This window comes from Melospiza georgiana, chromosome 8 (genome assembly GCF_028018845.1).
Source record: "Melospiza georgiana isolate bMelGeo1 chromosome 8, bMelGeo1.pri, whole genome shotgun sequence".
NCBI lineage: Eukaryota > Metazoa > Chordata > Aves > Passeriformes > Passerellidae > Melospiza > Melospiza georgiana.
The window spans coordinates 21,470,247-21,493,555 of NC_080437.1; the positions used below are offsets into that span (position 1 = coordinate 21,470,247).

General features: G+C 37.6%; 1 protein-coding gene across 2 annotated transcripts in view; it reads right to left on the reverse strand.

Annotated features, from left to right (window-relative positions):
* Nucleotides 1-9,392: 9,392 nt before the first annotated feature.
* Nucleotides 9,393-23,309, reverse strand: part of LGI1 (leucine rich glioma inactivated 1) — a 28,730-nt gene continuing 14,813 nt past the window's right edge. Inside the window, exons 2-9 of one of the 2 annotated variants that reach the window (XM_058028700.1) lie at nucleotides 21,166-21,614; nucleotides 20,713-20,784; nucleotides 16,876-16,947; nucleotides 16,702-16,773; nucleotides 12,613-12,684; nucleotides 11,230-11,399; nucleotides 10,652-10,816; nucleotides 9,393-10,567 (exon numbers count right to left, since the gene is read on the reverse strand). In XM_058028700.1, coding sequence (XP_057884683.1) covers nucleotides 9,750-10,567; nucleotides 10,652-10,816; nucleotides 11,230-11,399; nucleotides 12,613-12,684; nucleotides 16,702-16,773; nucleotides 16,876-16,947; nucleotides 20,713-20,784; nucleotides 21,166-21,356 — 1,632 coding nt within the window. In that variant the 5' untranslated portion in view covers nucleotides 21,357-21,614 and the 3' untranslated portion in view covers nucleotides 9,393-9,749. Of the gene's footprint in view, nucleotides 10,568-10,651; nucleotides 10,817-11,229; nucleotides 11,400-12,612; nucleotides 12,685-16,701; nucleotides 16,774-16,875; nucleotides 16,948-20,712; nucleotides 20,785-21,156; nucleotides 21,615-23,309 lie in introns of those variants that run through there. The other variant, XM_058028701.1, reaches the window with a different exon arrangement.

The window sequence follows — 23,309 nt, forward strand, 5'->3', positions numbered from 1 at the left end:
GCAGTGAATGCAATCTTGGCATGTTCTCTTTGCCTCACTGCACTTCCTGATGTGTCAGTACTATTTTTAGTTATGAGTTATCAGATTAGCCATAAAACTGAGTAAAGATCAGTTCCCTTTGAATAAGTTGTTACTCATAAAGATTAAGATCAGTCAGTGATGCACAGTGGAAAAAAAGAAGGAAAATACAAGAAACTTTAAAAGGAATCCAGAAAACAAAATCAAAAATTGATGGCATATGATTATGAAAAAGAAGAAATGAGCATGCTAGAATTTATGCATGTACTGCCTTGGGTAGGTGCTTCTTCTGGTAAGCATCTCCTCTCAGTGGTTTCTTAAATTTAGATCTTTCCAAAATACAGTGCTTCATTTTGAAATATCTAAATTTGGAGTTTCAACAATATAAGTCCCAAACATATTTTTCATTTAAAATTCTTTCCCCAATCTACCCCAATTTCTGGATCTTTAAAAAAAAACATGTTTGGGAATTTTGGTAGCTTTTCTTTGGTAACTTCTTTTTTTCTACCTCTCTCTTGGAGAGGTTCTTGGAAATCCTGGAAATAATTTTTCCTCTTATTTAGTTGCCACTATGTATAACTGAAATTACTATAAAAGCTTGTTCCACGCAGCTACTAAAGCCAAAGGGCTTGAAAGAGGGAAGGGCAGATAATCTTTGAAACACAGATAGAAAAAACAGGAATAGGCAGAAGGTTATCAGTTACCATTCTGCAACCTGCTTGAGTAGAAATGATGCAATCATAAAATACATACTCCTTTTAAGTTACTCAGTTAGAGAATTAGGAGCAGACAAGAGGGAGTATTTCTTTCTTGTTCATAGCATGAAGCACCATGGAGAGAAAAAAAAACAAAGGAGATATAAAATATTATGTAATCTTAAAGTTTGTGGTGGTGACTTTCCAGAGATTTCTGGCAGTACAGTACAAAGTCAGAAAACAGAACTACAGCTTGAGTGCCATTGAGGGTCAGAGCTCCCTAGGAGGAGTGAAGGAAAGTGGAAATTGCTCACAGTTGCCATTTTTGCTTCTTTTGTTCTGTTCTATAATGCCCTTTTTTTACTTTGAGAGGAAGATAATTTGTTCAATTATATTTTGTCACTGTCACTTTAACTGACTTTTTACAGCAGTAATGACTGAATGTATAGTTTCTCTTCGTGGAAAGGGAGAGAACTATTTCAATCAGCTGCATTTCTTGGCACTTACACAGTGTGTTTCCTATTCTGTAAGCTATCTGCCTGGGGCTGCTCTGCAGGGCGAGAAGGGGGATGCTTCCTTACTAGCAACTCCTATGAATTATTAAGCAATTGTTTATATGCCTTACTTGAAGGAGATTATTCTTCATTAGCTTCTACTTTTCTCCAGAACAAAAATTACATAAAATGTAAATAACCTTGTCACAGGTGACGGTTCAATACTAGTGCATTGGGACTCTATAATACATTTATATATTTTTATATATCTGAATGATTTATTCTATTGTTACATTATTATATAAAGCATATTTATGTTGGTATGTATATATAGACTTATGACAAACATATGAAACACCAACATCATTCAGCCTGTGCACCTCTCACCGTATTCCAACAAGCTCACTCCTGTCAGTTTGCTTGTACCAGTATGTTCAAAGGGGAGTGATCTGAAATGCAGCTCCAGCTTTTGTTAAGGAAAGAAAACCTTTCAATACAGATTTGAAAGCCCTTTTGTTTTGTCAGAGTCACAGACATAAGTGGGGTCTCTTTTTTTCATGATTTTTTAATTGAGTCAGTGCTCCTTCATTACCTCCAGGAGCCGCAATGCAGAAGAGCGTTCCTCATTAGAGCAAAAACCCTGCTGCTGCCTTGCATGAGGGATGTACCTATTCTGGGCATTTGCTGTCCACAAGATCACCTCCTTCAGGAAAGAAGCAGGGTTTCTTTTCCTTTCTTGCAGGAGGCTGAGAGGGTATACTGGGAAATCATAGTGTTGTAATTCCATATTGTTGGGTTTTCTAATAAGCATCACCAAGCAGGCAGGACACTGGAGCACACGAGCCCAGGTCTAACTCCAAATGGTTATTTTTACGTCCCTGTAACCTCAGCTAGCTCAGATCCTGTGAACAGTGCCAGAGTGGCAGCCCCCTAGGAATGGGCTGACCAAGCTTTTGCGGCATGTGCTGACCTCTGCAATCTGTTCCTGACTCCCAGCAAGTGGACGCTAAGTGAGCTCAGGTTTGATGACACACACAAGCTGATTACTCCCTCTGAAATACCAGCAAAAGTGGGAATGTTCTGACATGCACAAGCTGCTGCCCTCAAGACCTTGCTGAGTTGTCCTTGTCACTGAGAGGAACGCCTCTGGTCTGTGGCCATACTTCAAGGAAATTGTTTCTGTTGAGGCATGACTGGAGCTCGTTCTCTTCTTCCAAGGGCAGCTTCTGGGTGCCTGCTTTGAGTGCAGGAGCAAAGAGGGCTATCAGGTATTCTCAGAAAAGGAAGGACCCTTGCAATTTACTGGCTCAAGGGAGCTCTGGCTGTACAGAATGATATCTCTATGGCATAATTAATTTGTAATAGTCTTGCCAGTTTTTTGCAGTTCATATCATTCTTTAAGTTATTATTTTGCAATTTTGCTTAATTGCATTTATACAACTTTTGGATGAAGTCACAACCACACCCATAAGATTTTTTGATAGACAGTAGAAATTAGCTTCCATTTTTCTTACTCTTAGATCCTCTGATTGCATCACTGCTCTCAAAATCGTTTTACAGAAATTCTGAAATGAGTTGTTATTTTGGAACAAACATTCATTTCCAATTTGGTTCAAGCTAATAAAATATGATTAGCATAGTGCTGTTGCAGTTTGATATAGTCCAGAACCCTGTATAAAAAGGCAAAGCTTTTCTAGCAGCTGTTCTACCAGATATTTTTTCTTGGTCTCAGCCTTGAAGTGAGTTTAGTTTTAAGGACTCATTGTTATCTTAAATAATGCTAAGAAAAAGTTAATGATAAGATTTAAGACTGGACTTGTGTCAGTGAACATGAATTATTTAGAAGCAGAGGATTTTTATTTGTGATTGTAATCTATAATCCATGTAGCTAATGCCTTCAAGTGTAAACATTAAAAGGATGCTCTCTTTTTAGTAGTAGTCTGTCTGTCAGAAAATTTACATATTCACATGTGCAATTAAATTTTCTGTTCCAGATTTATCATTTTTCTTCTTTGTTTCACACTTTGGAGCAACATAGGCATGGTGATTTTCCTGAATGGGTAGTATCTTTATGTTATTGTATATGGGGGAAAAAAGAGGGCAGGATAAGGGTTTCAAATTGCACAGGTTTTTGGAAACTGTGACAAGGGGAATTGTTTGTTTGTTTGTTTGTTTGTTTGTTAGTTTTTCCAAAATTGTTGATCTGCTTCTGTGGTTTAGAAATTACTCCTTCACAGGACAGTACTATTACCTGCTTAATCATAAGGTACTTTGCTACTAATATTCCTACAGCTCTAATACTCAAAGCTTAATAATAGGCTTATAAAAAGCTGAGTTCTGATCTTCCCATGGGAATCTACTTCTGTCATGACTTACATAGCTGAAGTCAGCCTGAGTTGTGCAATTACATTCTCAAGTGCTTGCAAATTGTTTGCCAAATTTTTTTAAATGTTGACATAATTTCAAGGAATTATGTTGCTGGTATTTTACAGATTTTCTCCATGTTCACATTCTCAGTATTGTAAATGCTTCTAAATGGCTGTGGCATATGTAAATCTTATATATTTTGTTTTGTGGACCTCAGCAACAAAGCTAATTTCTGAGCACTGTGTCTCAAGAACTGAAAATAGGAAATACAATACTGGAGCACAGTCATTATTCAGCTGCTTGGCTTTTCATCCCAAATGGTTACAACCAGATGTTTGCACAGAAGTGCAAAGACTTCTTTTCCCTAATAAAGAGCAATTTTGTTCAGTACTAAAGTGATAGAATTTTTTTAATGTAATTTATCCATGTTTGACTTTCTGAATGCTGTATTATTGTCACCTATGTCACTGCCTATGACAGTGAATGCCACAGTTTATTTTTTGGGGGAAGGTATTTTGGTTTAGGGCTTGGGATTTGATAGTGTCAAGTGCTTCCTTCAATAAATTTTTCCACATCTCTCTGAGTCCTTAATTACCTTGCAGAGTTTTTTGAGATGACTACATGAGTACTGCATGCAGTATCTCAAATAAGGCAACAGCAGTGATTTGCCATGACATGTACTGTTGTAGTCTCCCTATTATCCTGTACATGTGGTAGCATTATTTGTTCTTTCCTGTTGCTGTACATTGAGATCAGTATCTTTCTGAGTTGTTCACAACAATGTCAAGTTGACTTTCTTTACTGCTAATTTTAGACTTGTGAGCATTTCTTTCCTATGTTTAGTATTTTGCCTTTCTGGACTCTCAACTTCACTAGTCATCCTGTCCCACTTGCTTAGTTACCTAATTTCCCCTGAAGTTTTACACTTCCATTTTCATTTAGAATTTCAGGGAAATGTGGATCTTGCTGGCCTGAAATTCCACTGGTTATTTATCCCATTAGCTTTTTTAAAAAATAAGTATAATATTTGTTACTTCTAGTTCTTTGGCACATAAATGGTTTTTAATGAAGGACTATGTATTCTTAGCAGATCAGCCTGTTTATTCTGAAGCTCTTTCAGTATTTTTGGATGCTCACCATCTGGGCAGGTTGACAACTTGCTAACATACTGGTGTTGCTATCCAGGCCTTCGAACAGGAAGGGAGAATGGGTCAGAAAGTCCTTTTTCAATTGAAATAATTCAGTAGGAAGAATAAAGTAAGGCTGAGTTGAAAACAACTTTTGAGAATTCAGAAATTGATTTGATGAATGGGAGATTTGGAACAGTAATGTAATTAATACTATCATCCATTTCCGTTTATTTGGAGTATAAATAAACAATTATATGAATATAAATATGCATATTTAGGGGCAAATTGCTTTCTACTGTAACAAATTTGAAGACAGAAGTATTACACTACCATAACTAATTGGAGCGATTCAGAGTCTCAAAGCACAAATACAACACCACTTCTGTATAGCACACTGGAGGTCTTTGTAGTTCCAGTTCATTTCAGGAAAATTCCTGAATAGAAATAGGGTTAGGTTTGCCTCTGAGCACTTTGTTTAAGTGAACTATAAACAGAGACATGCCTGTAACACCAGCCATTAGAATTCAGAGTCATCAGTAAGGAAGAAAAGTTGCCATTAGCAGTAAGTCAGGCAGTGTACGGCAGATCGGTCTGGAGGAGTTGAACTCCCCAAGACCTCGACATTTATCGGTGAGTTCCCAGCCACAAGAACACATTCAGCCATTCTAATCAATAGGAGTCTAAATCACAGCTTTACTGCCACACTTAGGTCTCCAGATCAGCAGGAAGGAGAGGGCAAGGCCTGCAGGCAGATGAAAGGTAGTGGGAACTGTTGGCAATATGTATAACAAATCAGAGAGAAAACCTGCTAGGCAGTGGGGGAGGCATTAACAGCTGAGTGAATCGAGTGCTTGGGTTTGCATTTTCCGTCTGCTGAGCCTGGCTTAACTTCTGTCTGGCAGGGCCCTGGCGCTTTCAGTGGGCAGTGGAGTGCTCACGACTCCCTTTGTGCCACCAGGGCTGAGACTGATGTAGCAGAGAGGTGTCAAAAGGGAAAAAAATCCACATATTAGGATCATGGACGTAGTGCATTAAGTTTGTAAGCCTCTTACTGTATTTTGCAAGAACTGGGTGATTATCTGGATTTTCAGGGTTCCCCACTGAGGGGAAACACATTACGTGTTTCATGGAAAGGAAAAGACTTCCTTGAAAGGGGAAACTTCCACTCTCTTGAAACTTGCTGAGTGCTTATATTCTGTTCTTAATTGTAACATTTTGGGCATGCTGACTTCTCTGCTTTCTCTTGGTGCTATTGTCAGTCTGAGGACTTTTTGTTACTTCTATAGTTTAAATAGTCTTTATTTTTCATTGAATGCTAACACAATATATTTTAATGCGTATATACATAAATACAGCTGTTAGTGAGCTTCCCACTAGAACATATCAAAGCATATCACACATCATTAACTATGCTAATAATTGTTTCCCATCCTCAAGCATACTTCAAGTGGCTGTTACAACCCCTTCAAATAAAGTTTAAAAATTTCAATATTTAGGAGAAGTTATAATTAAAATGAAGTACAAACCAACAATGCATTTCTGTTTGTTACCTTACACAACAAGATATTTCCTTATTGAATTTATTTCTTAGTAGGAAGAGTGCTTTTTGGAATATTTTTCAAATAAAGTAGAAACAAAAATAACTTCAAGTCCTAGGCATTGCAATAGACAAAAAAAGTTACACATGGTATAGTATCAGGTATTCTGAATGTATTTTATATATCTCTTCCCAAGTACAGAGCTGCATATTCTTTTATATTTGGGGTCTATTAAAAATCTAATGAAGTAGTTGTAGGAATACAATAGTATTCCATTAATGTTCTTTTTTTCTATCTTAGACATTAACATTACTAAGCAGCATCAAGGATCAGCAGTATCCATTAATAACCTTCAATACTGTCTTCTGTAATACATTAAGTACCTTGCATACTCTGTCAGTCATAAACAAAACAATTAGGGAGTTTCAAAAATCCATTAAAACTACAGAAGACAACCAGTCAGCCACAAGTAACATAGACTTTGCTGAAAAAAATGGCATTTTTAAAAAGTATCAATGTATATATGATGAAAGGTTCTGTTCTAGTTTTTTTTTCTGACTGTTCCACTGATATTAGAAAGAGTACTGAGCAGAGAACCAGGATGGAATAGGCCTTAGCTTTATGCTCAGATGAGCTGTTAAAATGCCCAGTCTCTGAAATCAGGAAGAAACAGCACAGGGAGCCACCTAATGAGCCTTTACACGTTCCTATGTTAAGGATTATGGGTCCTGTTCTAAAAATACCCCAGTTCCTTATGTGGTACAAAGAAATGCTCTAGTCACACAATAAGAAACTGGCTGTTGTCCCTGTGAGTCTCCACCTGACATAATGGACTAGAGAAAGGAATTTTCAAAAGAAAACAGGTTTAGATTCAGCATTTTATAGTAATTAGCTGACCTTCCAGAAATGACATAGGCATTAAGAACTTCCCAAATCACTAGTGCTTGACTATAGGAAAAAATTTTCTGAAGGAACAACCAAACTGGTACTGCAGTTGTGTTCTCCAGCAGATTGATCCCTTGCCACCCTCCACTGCAGCATGGTGAGTTTTATATGTATTGTGAATGTAAAATTCTAGTGACTCACACCCTTGCAGGCATTTAAATTCCTCATTTAAACCTAGGAGTAACAGTGAATTCCTGTAAGTTTGTCACATCGTTTCAGAATGAGGTAAAACTCAGGAGAGCAATCACAGCACTATGATAGCATAGGCCTTAGCCAGCACAGCTGGCTGGTTCTGGAATATATTTCCATGAAATGTAACTTTTTCAAGGTACACTGTGAGGCAATATGCTGTTTGTAAATAAATGTTGGTAGCAGATTAGCAAGTTTCTCCAACTCCACTTAAATTCAGCCAGATGTTTATAATATGTTCATAATGAGAAGGATGCATAGCCATTATCTTTATAATTTGATAGACAGTGCATGTAGGCAAGTATAATGGGAAAAATCAGATAAAAACCAGTGCACATAATTCAATAGGACCTTAAGTAAAAGATTGAAACAGAAGACAAGAGGAATAGAAAACACTTAATGGTTTGCTGGTAGATTGGAGATGAGTTCATGTTTATATTTCATTCCTTTCCCATGCAAAGGGCACTGAAGAAGAAACTGAGTTGGCAGTCACAGATATGCAGCCAATGTTGAGAAATAAAAAAAAATTATTATTTGGCTTCATCTGGGGTTTGAAATCATGCTGATGTAACAGCTAAAACTATATAAAGGAAATATGGTTTGACATACAAAGGAAACTGCCAAACAAGAGAGTATTTATTAAGATGATATTTGGAAATGTATTTAAGAAACAATTGGGAAGTTTCAGCTGTGAAACATAGTTTAAAATCTTTCTACTCACATTGTAAACACTTATGGAATAGGTAGTTACTAAGCCAAATGCTTAGCAGAGCATATGCAGCTATGGATAAAAAGACACCAGAAAAATTAACTTACTAGAGTAGTGTTGTTCAGGTTGGAATTTTTGATTTTAAATAACATTAAATATAAAAAAACCTCCATTATCTATTACAGAGGCATACTGTTTAGGACTGACTTCCTAAATATACATTAATCAGCTCATGTGATTAGCTGACATGCACAGTATGATTAGTTTTATTCACCAGTCAACATCTGTGAATGGTAGAAATGTCTAGAAATGAACACAGTATTCATGTCTCTATTTTAAAGATGGCACTGAAGCACAATGCTTGGTAACTTAAGTGAATGCAAAGGTATCTAAAATAAACTTGAGCTTTCCTCCTGAGCTGCACCAAATCATCTTCTGCATCAGTGTAGGTTTCTCTCAAATGGTGCACTAGATGAATAAAAACAAAAGACTATTTTAACTTTGAGCTTGTGATAGATTTCCATGCCACATTCAGATTTGGCACAATTTAACAGATGTAGTTAGCTTCCCTGGAGCTGCATACACTATACAAACTGACTACACATCCAAAGTTCCCTGAATTTCAGAACTACCTGGTACTAAGATTCATTGCAGGGTAGTGGAAAAAAATTACTTCCCATTCACTAGCTTCATTCAGAATAAGGAATAAATTCATTGAAGACTAAATAATTGCAATTACAGTGGAAAGACTTGACAAGGACACAGAATTCATGCAAGTGATGTGTGACAGTTCAGCTACAGAAATAATGCTAGCTGAAAAATAAGCTTTTCTTCTAGCTTTCAGCATAGTAACAGCCCCAGTGCTGTACAAGATATTTGTTTTGTGCTTCTTCAGCATCAGGTGAACAAACACAGACCTTTACCTTGTCTTTTATTCTGCCAAGCTCTTTGTAGATGTTTAGAAACAGCTACACATAGTACAAAGGCCTAGCCTACAATTAGATGTGTATAACTGAACCCTTCATCCTACAAGCACATCTAGATAACTGAAGGGGTTTTTTCTGCTTAGAGGTCTGTTTAAGTCAGTGAAGTTTCCAATAAGTGCAAGGATTGCCCAGGTGATAATTTATAGGCTTGTGTTTCAATGCAGTATTTTTATCAAGAACTTCTTGTTATTAGTAAAACCCACCTGATCTTTCATGCATCTTCTATGCAGTACAACACTGCACTGGGCAATATGCCTTCTTGGCTTTATTTTATATGTGCATAATATATACACAAATAAAAAGTATCACCTGCAAATAATATTTGGAATGTGAAAGACACAAAATGTAAACATTTTATTTGGCAGTTGTTTCAAACAGGTGAATAAATAAATGGAAAAGTACATCTTAATATTCTTTATAGCAACAGATGCAGTTGCACATGTATTTACATACTGTGGATGCAAAGAACAGTTAATTTAATTTCTTTTTGTTAAAAAATGCAACTTCCAACACCACTAGACTTGACAATTAAAGATGAAGATACTAGTAATACTTTGTTCTAGCAATCTCAACTTTTAAAGGCATTCATTTGGAAGTAAGATAAGAGAGTCATCATGCATTTAGTTCATTTTGTCCGCTTACGGTAGAAAGTCTGATGTAATCTCAGAATTATGAGTGTCATGCGCTTAAGTCAACTATGACATGTTTATAAATCAATGTAGTTCCCTTAAAACTTGAAGCAAAGAGAAAATCTCGTTTATCGATGGAGACATGTATGAAAGATCTTGGTGCCTGCACGTTTAATTCTTGAAACTTCACAAATTTTGCCTTTTCCGCATCCCAATAATAGACTTGAGTGAAAGAATAATCACTTCCAAGAATGGCATATTGATAATTATTTATCTGAAGCGGTTGGAATACCATTGACCCTCGGGATGGCATCCTTTGTAAATCCAGAAATGCTGAACCACCCCATTTCATTACTTTAGAGTCCCCAATAAATCTTGTTAAGCAAATGTACACATCCTCTTTCACCTTGAAATGCTTCACTGCATATGCATCTTCCATATCTTGAATATCAAACCGCTTAACAAATTCATTTGTTCCTTTGTTCCATTGATATATTACAGGTCTTTGCGAACTACTTGACAGAATTAAATGTGGTTTGCCAGATATTTCAAGATACTCCACATCAGTATCTCTGTACCAGGCATGCAGAGACTGATGGGAATAAAATCCATTCCCATTCCATTTGTAAACCGTGGTGAAACCAGCCTTTGAACTGTCTGCAACAACAAAATACCAGTCTTCAGCAATCCTGAAAGTTTCAATGTCATTGGGTTTTCGGATTTTAAGGATTTCAATATCTTGAATTTTTATAAACTTATTAGCAAAAATATCTCTTTTATATATGTGGGAGCCTCCAAACAGCTGTGCGACAATGACATACAGCTGACTCTCAATAACTATAGGTTTACACACAACAGTTGAAGTACCTATAGAAAGAAAAGTAAGAGACAGGGTTAGTATCACTTTTTGGATAATTTGTTGTAAGGTTATTTGTCAAACAGTGTTCATACCTGTAATGTTGTCGTAATTCCTGAACATCACTTCCACATGGTCCCATTCAAGAAAGATGCATTTTCCAGTAAAAGGCTGAGCAATAACCACATGTTCATCATTCATATATGAGAAAGTATCTACTGACAGAGATTGGTATGGCAGGGACTGATAAACTTCAAATTCTGCAAATTGTACACAACAGATGATAATTACAGAGATACTTTACATACTGTACTGAAAAAACATCTGCTTATCAGATACCAATTTATTACAAATTACAGTATTTCATCACTAGTAGAATTTTTCTGTTGATAAAGGAGCACTGCAATTTGGTTTTCAATCTTTCTCAATAAAAAGAGGTACTGTTTTATGTCCCAGTTTTCCAAATCATTATGTAACATACTAAAGTTTGAGTAGATACTGAAATATAGGACCCTGCTCCCAAATGATTCCCATGTCAGACTTAGACCAGCAAAGTTTATATTGATTTTAGTAGAAATTCCACCCAGAATGCAGCATTCCTGCAAAAATGGGGTCTAGAATGACAATCTACAGCTTTGACTTTAAGAAGATTAAATAATTTGAGGCACATTACCTGTAATAATGCAATCAAACTCTTTTGGAGAGAGGCTATTGATCTTGCGCTTCTTATATTCTGGTGGGCTTTCACAGTAAATGTCTTCAACAGTTGCATTGGTGCTGCCCAGCCACTCCACTAACCACTTGAGTTTGCAGTCACAATTAAATGCATTGCCTCGAAGATCTCTACAACAAAAAAATCATGCATTGAAAAGAAATAGTCAGCTAATGTATTTCTCCTTGAGAACAACAAAACAGGCTTTTATTAAATAAGTGCCCTCTTGCTTATTCTTACTTGAGGCCTTCCTGACTTAATTTATCCTGACCCATAGTTAAATCTACATACCAGAACCCACACAGATTTAATTACATTAAGGTAATCAAGGAGACCTTAACTTGGTGATCAGTCAGAAGTTTTTATCTATTTCTCCAAGTTTACAGGTACAAAAAGTCTCCCATACTAATGGACTCCTGTTTCCTTTGCATTACTCTTTCTCAGTAGAAGAATTCTGGATAAAAAAAAGGAATTAATGTAACCTGATGGCCAGCCCATCAGTATTCACTATCTCCTTTAGCTACACTCATTTAGAGCTTCGGGAGATACAAGCAAAGGAATTCTGTTTAAGGCCTTTACAGCTGTCTTCAGTCAGATTTGTGACTGTATGTACAGGAACAGGCGAGCGCCAGGACCAGACTGTGTAACCACCTGGCCACGCTCAGCCTTGCCAAGTAATGCTCCAGATCCACTGCCCATGGCCACATCTCACTGCTGCAGCTCTGCTCCAGGGATTCAGCCTACCTGCTAACACTAGGAGCAGGCAAAGGATTTTCTGAGCTTATCATCCAGATCAGATGGAACAGGATTTTTACTGGTATTTTTATATATATATACACACATATACATACATACATACATACATATATATATATAAATAAATTATATTATGATATTTTGATGTTTTGATATGGTTGCAATTAGATTTAGTATGGGATACTTACTTAGACCCATGCTTTATTGATAAAAGTTAGCTTTCCCAGGAACTTTTTGCACATTAATGTGTTACTCCATTAAGTATCTTCTACCTTCCCTGCATGCCTTGCTCTCTCATGCATCCCTAAGAATCCTCCCTTCTTATTCACGAAATCTTAATGAACATGCAGCTTTATTACATAACTACTAACAATATTACTGATCTTCATAACTGGTGGAATATTCAAAGCCATCACAAATTCTCAACACCGGCAGACAAAAAAACCCAAGCCTACTCATACTGTGTAGTCTCTACCCACTAGCAAGACCTATTACTGGCTAGTGGTGTGAATGGTTACTCAGAATGTCCTCTAAAATAATCTCTTTATACTTCTATTATAATTAAAATATTAATAATTGCTTTCTTACACATTTGTTAAAGAATCCAAGCCTTTAAATATGTCTTTTGGAAGTGACTGGAGATTATTATTTGCAAGACTCCTGTAAAAGAAAACACCTCAGTATTAGTGCTAGTTGTTCATGAAACTACACATTTTTGCAAATTGTGATATACTGTGTGGGGTTTTTACTTATGGAACACTGGCATTCTCCAACACTTAGTTCTAGAAGATTGCTTTTAAGAATAGCTCATTTGCTTTGTGAGTTTTCCTTCCACTAAAATGCCATGTCTCCTGCTTTCTCACTCTTCAGCAGCTTTGCAGCATTTATAATACTTCACTTAGCAGAGTAAAAAGTGCTATCACCTTTGGTGTTTTGCCAACACCATTTAACATTTTGAAATAATTAGTCTTGATTGGATCTACTGATGTTTTCCCTACAAGATCCCAATACATGGTGCTCATATCACTGCAATTTCCCCACTTTCTTGTACCTCTTCTAGAAGGAAAATCTTACTAATATGGGCTGATGGGCTTAGGTTTAGCTCATAGTTTTTGAAAATATGCAGTAATAGGCAATAAATTGTTGATAAGTGTGAATTGCTTTCCTGGCATGTGCCTGTGTAAATGTTTATTACACCAGAAAAAAAAAATTAATTCCCAGTTTTCAATGTTGGGAAAACTTGTTTAAATTCAGTGAGTATTCCAGCTAGTAAAAGTGACAAGGAAATGTGAGCAGGCTTTGAACAAACAGTATATTACATTTCAGTCTGACTGCCTCTGTGAGCCTGCCAAAGGTCTCAGATGTCACACAGGGCATGACAGAATCATGTTGTAGGGTATAGTCTATGCCTCTTCCAATTAACAGAATTATTTATTAGTTATGAGAAGAAATAAAAATGGAAAGAAATCATTCTTGATTAAGATCCCAGTTAGAATCTGTAGCTAGTAAGACTTGGAACCTCTTCTGTTTTAACTTGTAAACATAAATGTTATTTATCAACCACAATTTCTCTAGCCAAGCAAAGACATTTAGGCACATACTTAAAAGACAAGAACAAGCCCACGTGTACTAGGTCTGCTGCCTCATTTAAAAATAAGTGTTTGTCTGATCAGGAACAGTAAATATGGGATGCTTCCATTAGTTCATTCTGACTTCACCACTTTCAAAGTACATCTGATTGTAACACTGTATGTGAATGTATCATGTGCTTCATTTATGTGCAATTTCATGCTCCAAAGCAATTCTTTAAAAATCAGATAACCCACATGGAGAAAGCTGTGTGGACTTGCAAGCTGAGACAAGTTTAATGCCCTATATTGTTTTAATATGTTATTATATAGCAAACTGAAAGGGAGGGTGTACTTGGAAGTAGGAGGAGTTCACCGCTGCCATGGGTACCTGACTGACAGAAAAATTTAAGTAAGGTTTATCCATTTGCCAATTTTTGATTGAAAATCATGCATTTTATGGTCCACTGTTAAAAAACATACATATTTCAAAACACTGTCTTGCCTAGATGGTCCTGTATGGGGTATTTAGATTATAATAAGAGAGTAAAGGTTGGCTCAAGCATGCAGGTAAACTAATGGTGCCAGTTTTGAGAGAAATGCAATCAAAATTACCCATTGTGCATAGAAATTACCATCCAATGCTAACTGTAAGATTCTGACATTAAATTAGTAAATTAGTAAAAAAAAATGCAGTCTTTTAAAAATTTTTCTGTTTTTAAATGTACTCTGGTCAGCAAATAAGTCCTGTTGCACAATAATAAATTCTAAATGTCTCTCTCTTACAATAAGGACACACTGTAATTGTTGAAGTTAATTGCATTATAGAAGTAAAAATGTTTGGATAGCTTACTGCATTCCAAAATTTATGTTGTGAAAAGAAAGTAAATAGAATAAATAGGACAAAGTTCATCTTACCTAACTTCATAGAACTTATTTGCATGCTCATTTACTATGATTCTTTTTAATATATTTTATGTACACAAGTACTCTCTTGTTTCTTAAATGAAAATTGCCTCAGGGTGCCAAATGGATCATTCTTAATGTGTATATGCAATTTTCCCCAAAAGATGGGGAGTGGTTCTTCAAGCAGATTAAACTAGTGGTGCATTTGCAGTTATTTGCCACAAATTTCTCATTGTCTTTGTGAATAGGGCTCCATGGACAATAGCAGCATGATGCACACATCTATGTCCCAAAAATGTGCATGCAAATGACAATGGCTCCTCAAATGTGGATCTGTCTTCTGTGTATGTTTTCTCTTGTGAAACTCCTGAAGCATCCCCAGAAACCAATGTAACAGGCAAGACAAGATGGTAGCCTTCCTGTGGAGAAGAAACTGTGCCTTCCTCTGTTTTAGAAAAGCAATTTGTTCACTGGCACCAGCAGCTACTAAATAAGTAAATGAATATGATAAATAATGTACTGGACCCACTTGTGAATATAAAGCTATTCATGTGCGTAAATATTTTGAAGATAGGGTCCCAGTTACCAGCCTTATCCAGCTATCTTTTTTTCTAACAACAGTATAATTCTGCCTGTACCTCCAATATGGATTGTTATGGGATGTGCACAGCCCTTTTATGTACCTCTTTCCCTCTCCTCTCTTGTTCCTCTTCCTCAGACCTAGAGCCATTCCATAAGTAACTTTATCTACATGAGCAGTCACAGTAGGCTTAGTTCCAGCCAGCTGTGAATCGTGTCCTGACCAAAGGGGAAAGCATAAAGTGTTTTATGGTACATTTACTAGGTGGTGAAGATGTGGTGAATTGCAATTCAACTATTATATTTATGCATTAACTGTTTAAAATTGAACGTTTGCTTTCTCTCCTCTGTCAAAATATATGAAAGAGAAAGTTAAATGGCCCTGTTTCAAAACCCTCTTGGAGGCTATCATGTTAAGGCCAAAAGGTCAGGATCCCTTCCCCTGCCTATGACACACACCACATGACATGCTTCAGAATGCAGATGCTCAGAACTGGGTATAAACCCATGCCAGGCACACTACAGATTTTTTTCCTTTTCTTGTTTTGTATTTTTTTCCTGTTTTCTTATAGTGTGTATTTTGTTTTTAAAAAAATGTACTCCTCATTAAATTAAATTATTGCTACAAGATAAACTTGCTGTAAGATAAGAGACAAAAGCCTGTATAAAAACTGTCTTCCTAGCTCAGAGACAAGGAAGCTACTCTTGTTTGCAGTGAAATGTTGCAGGTATTTGTTGCCAATGTGAGAAATGCTCCTGCTGCTGAGGATATGGGGAGCGTTGCTCCTACAGCACACTGACATCCAGAGTGCCTTGGAGCAATTTCCCTCCCAGCTCATGCAGCAAGGGGCTGCAGCAGGTCAGAGGGCAGGGACAGCCAAAGGGCTGAGCAGCACACAAGGAACAGTGAGCACATCCCAGTGCCAGTGTGTGACAGGTCCTGACTGTGGGATGCTCCTGCTCCCATGCAGGAGAGGACAGGGTGCAGAGGAAGGTAGGTGCAGAATGGAAGAAGTAGATCAGTAAGCCATAACAAAAATATCTTGTTGCAAGTCTCCAAAATTGCTCTGGGTGGGATTTTTCAAGTTTGATTTAATCAAATTCTTCTGTATACTATTACTGTCATAAGTGAACAGGGCACAGAGAGTGATGGCCTGTCCCAAGAATGGCTGTAATATTCTCCAGGATGCATGTCAGACTGGGGTACCTGAGAAGAGGTGTGGGTCCGTTCCTCAGCCTCTCACATTCCTACTCACAGCTCCCACCTTCCTCCTTTCCAAGTCCCAAACTGGGACTGACCTCATCCGGCGCCAAGATTCCCAATTCATACTTCTCCCTGCTCCTACATGCTCAGCTGGAAATCCCCTGTGCTCCAAGCACAGAAAGTCAGGGAACTACTGCCAAACATGTAGTGCTTGGAAGCTGTTTGTGTCTTTGCCTTCTACACATACCAGTTTGGAAGTATTTGGTGGAAACACAAAGATTAACACATTCTAATCAAATTACTATTAATGCCACTTAAATAACTATGAACAGTTATATGTGAAAATGAGAAATTAAACAATACAGTGGTTCAGTTACTATATTAAATATGCAAAGTAATATGTTCAATCACTTTACTTACAGGTGAATTAAAGATTTCAGTCCTCTGAAAGTATTTCTTGAAATTGATTTAATGTTGTTGTTCTCTATGAACCTGTAATGGGTCATAAAGTGATTCTGGTCAAGCAATGCCTGGAAATTGGAAGCCCACCCACTCTCTTCAATAATGCCAGGAAATATACTTTTGTCCACTCACAAATATTCTAGATGAGGAAGGCCCATGAAAGCATCATCACTAATAACATCAAAAGTGTTGGACGTAAACAACCTGCATAAGGAAATGCAAAACAAAAGACCATTAGGTTATCAGCAGCTTTAGAAAATGGTTCAGCAAGGCCCAATTTCCACTGCCTGGTTTCATGTTTTTTTCTGTGCAAGCACTATAGGACTGTAAGGCTGAAATATTGCACCACAGTGTGGTGCAAAGGGAAGGATCCAACAATTGTCTACTGGGGCCATCTGATAAAATTCCTTTGACTTCTGTGGGATGTAAACGTGGGTTTATCATGCCAGTAAAACAATGGGATTGTATAAGTGCCTTTGGAGATATACTAGGACAACAATGAAATCTTCAAGTACTACAGAGGTTTAAACTGTCTTGGTGTAAATTGCTGGTTACCCTGACATCAGGTTGAATTTGCAACACTGGCAGGAAGGAAAATCCTTTAACTTTTAAGTTAAACTTCTGAGTGTATTTAACCTGAGGGTACTGAAAATTACTGGGGGGGAAAAAAAAGAAAAATCTCTTAAATTCAGTCAGTGTTCAAGTCAAAAATATTTTAAAGACCTCACTAAACCTCTTGGAGGTACTCTTAGCATATGCATCTAACAGTAAAAATACCAGCAGCACATTTAATTTTATGTAATTTTGTAAGCATTAAAAGTGGACTAGCATTGATTTTTCCAGCTTTATTCATGCTTATCAGCCATGTTAGCATTTGTCCATTATAATCTAGCCCTGGACTGCTACACTTTTAATGTGGTGGGACATCATAAAGCACGATGAACTTCACCCCAGTGGAATACTACATGCACATCTATATTTTAATCAATTGACCTGATGGATAAATAGATTCATACTGTGGCATCCTTAGACATTCAGGAATGCAAGATTTCCAAGTACTAATTAATCCACTTAATGAGTTAATCTCTTAAGTTGATGTTTACATTCAGAATAAATTGTAGGTAATTTATTTTCTCAGTTGGCTGTTTCAGATTGTGCTTTTTCCACCTTCAGTATATTCCTATATGAAATGTATGAAAAAATACAAGCAGGAAATTCTTCCTTTTTGTCAAAATCAATAAATACTTCAGTTTTAGAGAAAACAAGTATTTAGATAGAATTCTTGAACCAGAAGACCAATTTATTAAATCCTGCAACTAATTTTAGTTTTCTGATATGATTTTACTGGATAATTTTTCCTTTTCTGCACTCCACTCAATAATTTACAGAACAGGGTGGTATCTCTTTAAATAGTATTGCTATTTTAGAGATTGCCAGGCTTACAGCATAGGTCTTGCACTTGGTGAGCTCATTTGCCTTCCAACTCATACCCCTTCCCAATGGCTACATCAGATGTATTTGATGCACAAAGTATTTTTGCCCCAAACTGTCCTCAGTCACCATAATTGCTGCTTCTGGGGCTGGAGGCTGAAGGTATGGCGCTGTAGCTGGGGACTGTGTCACTTGGCAGGAACAGCACAGTGCGAGCAGGTACAAATCCTGATGCCATGATAACCTCCCTTCTTCCTGTGGGCTTTCATGTCTTCAGTTTATAAGGGCACCCTCAGCATGTTGCTGATACACAGAGATAAAAGTGCTGAAGATGAGAGCTGGGAGGTTTTCTCTGCATTTAGGGAACACTCCTGCTGGCACTTCACCATAGCTGTGTAGGTTCTCTGTGTTTTTGTTGTCGCACGAAGAGCACAGAGCATGCCGTCCATACTACACAAGAAGAAAAGCTGTCCTGGACTGCGAGTTACGAGTAGTGTTTAGCTCAAGACCATGATTTTTCCAGAGACCATTGGGGCTACTACATTAAAAATAGTAGTAAATAATAATAGCAGCAGAATTTCACCATATTTAGACATCTCTGACTGCTGTATTGGAGATATCCAATTACATTTGGACTTCAAAAACGTAATGCTGGAGACTATTTCTATATGCATTTCTATTATTATAGAAATACACACAAGCTGCTAAATCTTGCTGTTGGCTAAATTAAACCTACCAATACATCTATAATCATACAAAGCTAAAAATTCCTGAAATATTTAATTAACGTAAGTGTTCCATATTCTTATTCCCCTTACTATCTTCTGCCAAAGATAAAATTTTTCTTTCCCACGTACAAACTGGAGTTTTGTCCCCACAGATACAATCCTGCTCCTATGGTCTGTGTTAAAGGAGTCATTTGCCTTAGATCAGCAGCCTGAAATTCCAAGGATGGCAAGCAGCTCAACTACCATGTTAAAAATATATCTGGAAAACACATCACTCATCAAAGCCCACAGTGGAACAAACCCTGCTTTTCTGGGGTCATAGTTTTTGTTGCAGCATTTATGAACAGCAGCACAGAACATGCATTTCATTGTACAGTAGAAATGGAAATTATTATCATTACCAAAATGTCATAAGACGTTGTCCAAGCCCACTGTGCCAGGCACTATAATAACTCAAAATAAGATGACTGTGTCTGTCCTACTCTACCATGCCCAAATCTGCCTGCTTTGCAGTGGGATTGCTAAGTGTAGGTGGTGTATCGTAGCCAAGAGAGATGATGTCCTACTCACTCTCTTCAGATACAAGCCCCACCAGGGCTGCTGCTTTTTTTCCCCCCTCTCATTTGGAAGGCCCATTGTGGCAATTATGCGAAATGTGTCCCTTTTGTGATCTGTGACCACCTGAAAAAAGCTTCTCTGGAATAAAGCACCATGGAAAAGCATTTAGGTTTCCATAGTAACTGCATTTACCTATTTACCCTGTATCCAAAATTGTACAGTATGTCTGCAACTCCTTATCAGCTCCACTTGAGGTAGCAGAGTACAGCCAGGGTCAGGGCTTCAGCTATTGGTATGCCACCAGTTTAATGTACCAGCCAGACAGCTCCAGTCCATCAGCACACACCTCTGACCACATCCAGAGCGCATGGAAGTGGGTTTGGGACAGACATCCGATTCTGGTTTTGATCACACTGGGGAGTCTGCCTTGCAGGATTTCTGAGACAAATCTGGGTGTGTATCAGGCTGGCAGCACATCCACTATAAACAGTTCAGGTTACACCCCCTCTACCTCTGTATAGCTCACAATTATATAATCGTATGCCCACATTTCTAGGAAAGCCTGTAAGCCTGTAAAAATCCTATGCTGAAATGCAGCTAACAGCTAAACATCCCAAAATATTCTCTTTCCGTCTATACCTCATCACAGTATTTGATTTTTAAATAACTACTTCAGTCTTTAATTGGAAGAAAATTGTCATTATTTTTAAGACCATAAAATGACAAGCAGGGTCAAATTCAGGTACTATGAAGGCAAAACTCCCACTGAAGTGACTAAACTTCCACAGAAGTCAATGGCAATTTTACATGGAAAAGGACTTCAGGACCTGTCCCACTGCAATGACGGGCCTGATCTGGGGGGTTCTGAGCTCACAGTCGATGGGAGTTGCAAATGGACAGCTTTACACTGGGATCAGGTCCCAGGAATGCAGAAAATAAACAAAAATAGTTGTTGCAATACTTAAGTCCTCACTGTAATGTTAATTAAAGTATAATTAAGATAACATGCATTCTGTCACCAAAAGCTTTAGCATGTAAGCATTCGTAGTACTGACAACAGACAGCCTTGCAATATACTAAGTAAAAATTAAACATGCACTATCTTTCAAATTGCTCAAAAGTAATGTATTTTATGATCTAATAAATCTTCTGCTGCTGTTTCTTATAAAATTAATATTAAGATCCTTTCTGAAATATTTATGAATACATATACACTTCATAACAAAAATTGTATCATATAAATATTTCTCACAGAAGCTGCAGAGATGGTGTGAGCAAAAAACTCCCTTCTGGGATTTTAGTAAAAGCAGATCTCACAAATGATCTGTAAAGAAGAAAAAAACAACCATACATTAATGTAGCCTCATATATCCATGGTTATAAGACTGATCTGGTCATCACAGAGAAATTTATTTATATAAGTAAAAAAAATTACCTTCCCCCCCCCCAAATATAACGTGACAGGTTTCATGTACTATACAAGAAGGTATAAAATGAGATGTGTGCACATACACAGACAGACAGACAGATGAAAGAGATATAAAAATCAGGATTCAAGGATGCAGCACAATTTTAACACATTAGCTGATGATTCTGAATGCTGGAGGTACTCCCTGCAGCAAGCAGGGAGTATGCACTGAGAACACCACACATCCTAGTTCATTTTAAAGCATAAATTAAATAACCAAATGCTTACAGCCCTTACAGTGAGATAACATCAGGCGGAACGCTGCGAGGAATAGATCTGGCATTTTCACATAAAGCATTATCTTTGGTACAAGTACACCAGGCAGGACATTTTGGCTTCACTGGTTTCTTCCCTTCAGTCAGCAAAAGCACAGATAAAAGGCATAAGAAATAAGCAATTCTTCTAAAGGGTCTGCTGGCATTTCCCATTCTTTTGATCCGCTCTCGTTCCAGCCAGTTGAAAGAATATCCCAAAACATGAACAGGGTTCTTTATTCAGCCATTGGATGTCTTTCTCTAAGTCCAGGTCAATATTTGTCTCTGCTTTCCCAACCCTTTTCTTTCTCTTTCACTCTGTTTTTGTAGATAGAAACCTGCAGCTGATCTGTATGTTTCCACTCACTCAGGCAACGTACTGCTCAGAGAAGAGACCTGCGAGGTGCTGTAAGATGGGGAAAATCCAACCGGCTGAAGGGAAAAAAAAAAAAAGAAAAAAAAAAGGAAAGAAAAAAAAAGACTTGCATCACCACAAAAACACTGAGCACAACACAGCATTAGATTGCAAAGTGATGTAACTGAGAAATACACTGCTTTCTGTTTTCACAGGGAGGCCCTTTCCCTGTTTCCAAAAATAGTACAGCATTATGTTTTGCTGGTGGGTGGGTGAGTGGGTGTGGGGTGGAGTATATGTGTGTGGGGGAGAAATCAGTCATCTCTTACTGGATCCCTACAACCTCATGAACCTTTCAGAATTATGCTTCACATATTGCAAGCAGCAGAACTAATGGCAGTATCCACAGGAAAATGAAATCGAATGAAACCATCAAAAGCATTGCTGCAAAAACTGTTAGATTCATTTTTATCCTCAGCCTTTATTGCACATATTTGTACCACTGAAAAACAAGCTGCCACACATGGAAAATATTACAATGTATGAGAGAATGCCTTTGACTGTCACTCCTAAACAAAATATTTTCTCATGCAAAATAGATCCCAAATACAGCTCTTTTTTCCCCCCCTTTTTTATTTTTCCTCTTTTTTCCCTTTTTTTTCTCCTCAGAAAAAGAATGCTTCTTATTTGTTGCATGTTTTCTGAGCTGGTTAAATGAAGGCATAGATGGATCAAGCACAGTTCTATATGAGAAACATTAATTTAAAGTTCAAGTTAAAAAATCTATTTTCTTGGTTTGATTCTTTTTGATGGAAAAAAAAAAAAAGAAAATTGTCATTTAAATACCAGCTGTGTTAAACCCGTAGTTAAGAATGGACCTTCTTTGAAGAGTGACAGGATAAGGACAGATCTTGGTGGTAATAATGAACCTTTACAATACTGCCTGGAGGCTGCAATCAAATGAGTGCTAGGTGTGGTATGAGTGCTCTGTGAGATACAGTCCTCAGCCTGAAGACTTTACAGTAAAATACATTAAATATTTTATTGGAAACTTAAGCAGTACCTAAGTATTACTTTATTAAGAATTGTAAGACAAAGCTAACAATGCCAAATAGCTGGGAAGCCACACAGGATTTTTTTTTGTTCAATATAATATTGCTATTAGACCAGTTTTGCAAACTTTAACAGTTTGCAAACTTTAACGCTTCCCCATTGGATAGTTTATATTAGACAGCTTACAAACACTACTGGGGTCAACCCACTGGTACAAACATTTAACACAGTCAGGCTCACTATTAGCTCCTTCACATGGATGCTGTGTCCTCCTCAGGGGACACCTGATCTCCTGATGAGGAGATCTCTTTTGACTTCTGGTTACCCCTCCTTTGGTTTCACAAGGCCACCTGGCGCTAGCTCATTGCTCCTGCCACAAAAAGCCACAAAATCACAAGATCAACATCAGGCCATGTCTATATTCCTCAGGAACAACAACAAGGCCTTAGTGCATATCCAGGTGCCCACCTGGGATTTGACAGGATATGGGCAGAACAACAGCCTGCAAAACTGCAAGGAATTCAGTCTAAGGCTACAAGGATCCAGCACTGCTGAATCCTTGACTGGGTGGGGGCTGAGGTCCATCTCCCAGGGATGACACCCAGAGCTCACACCAGGTGGTGGGACTGCATCCTCTGAGGGACTGCTGCAGCCAGAAATGTCCAGAAAGCTTTCAGAGACAGATGGCCACCTTCAAAGGCCATGCTGGGAGAGGACAG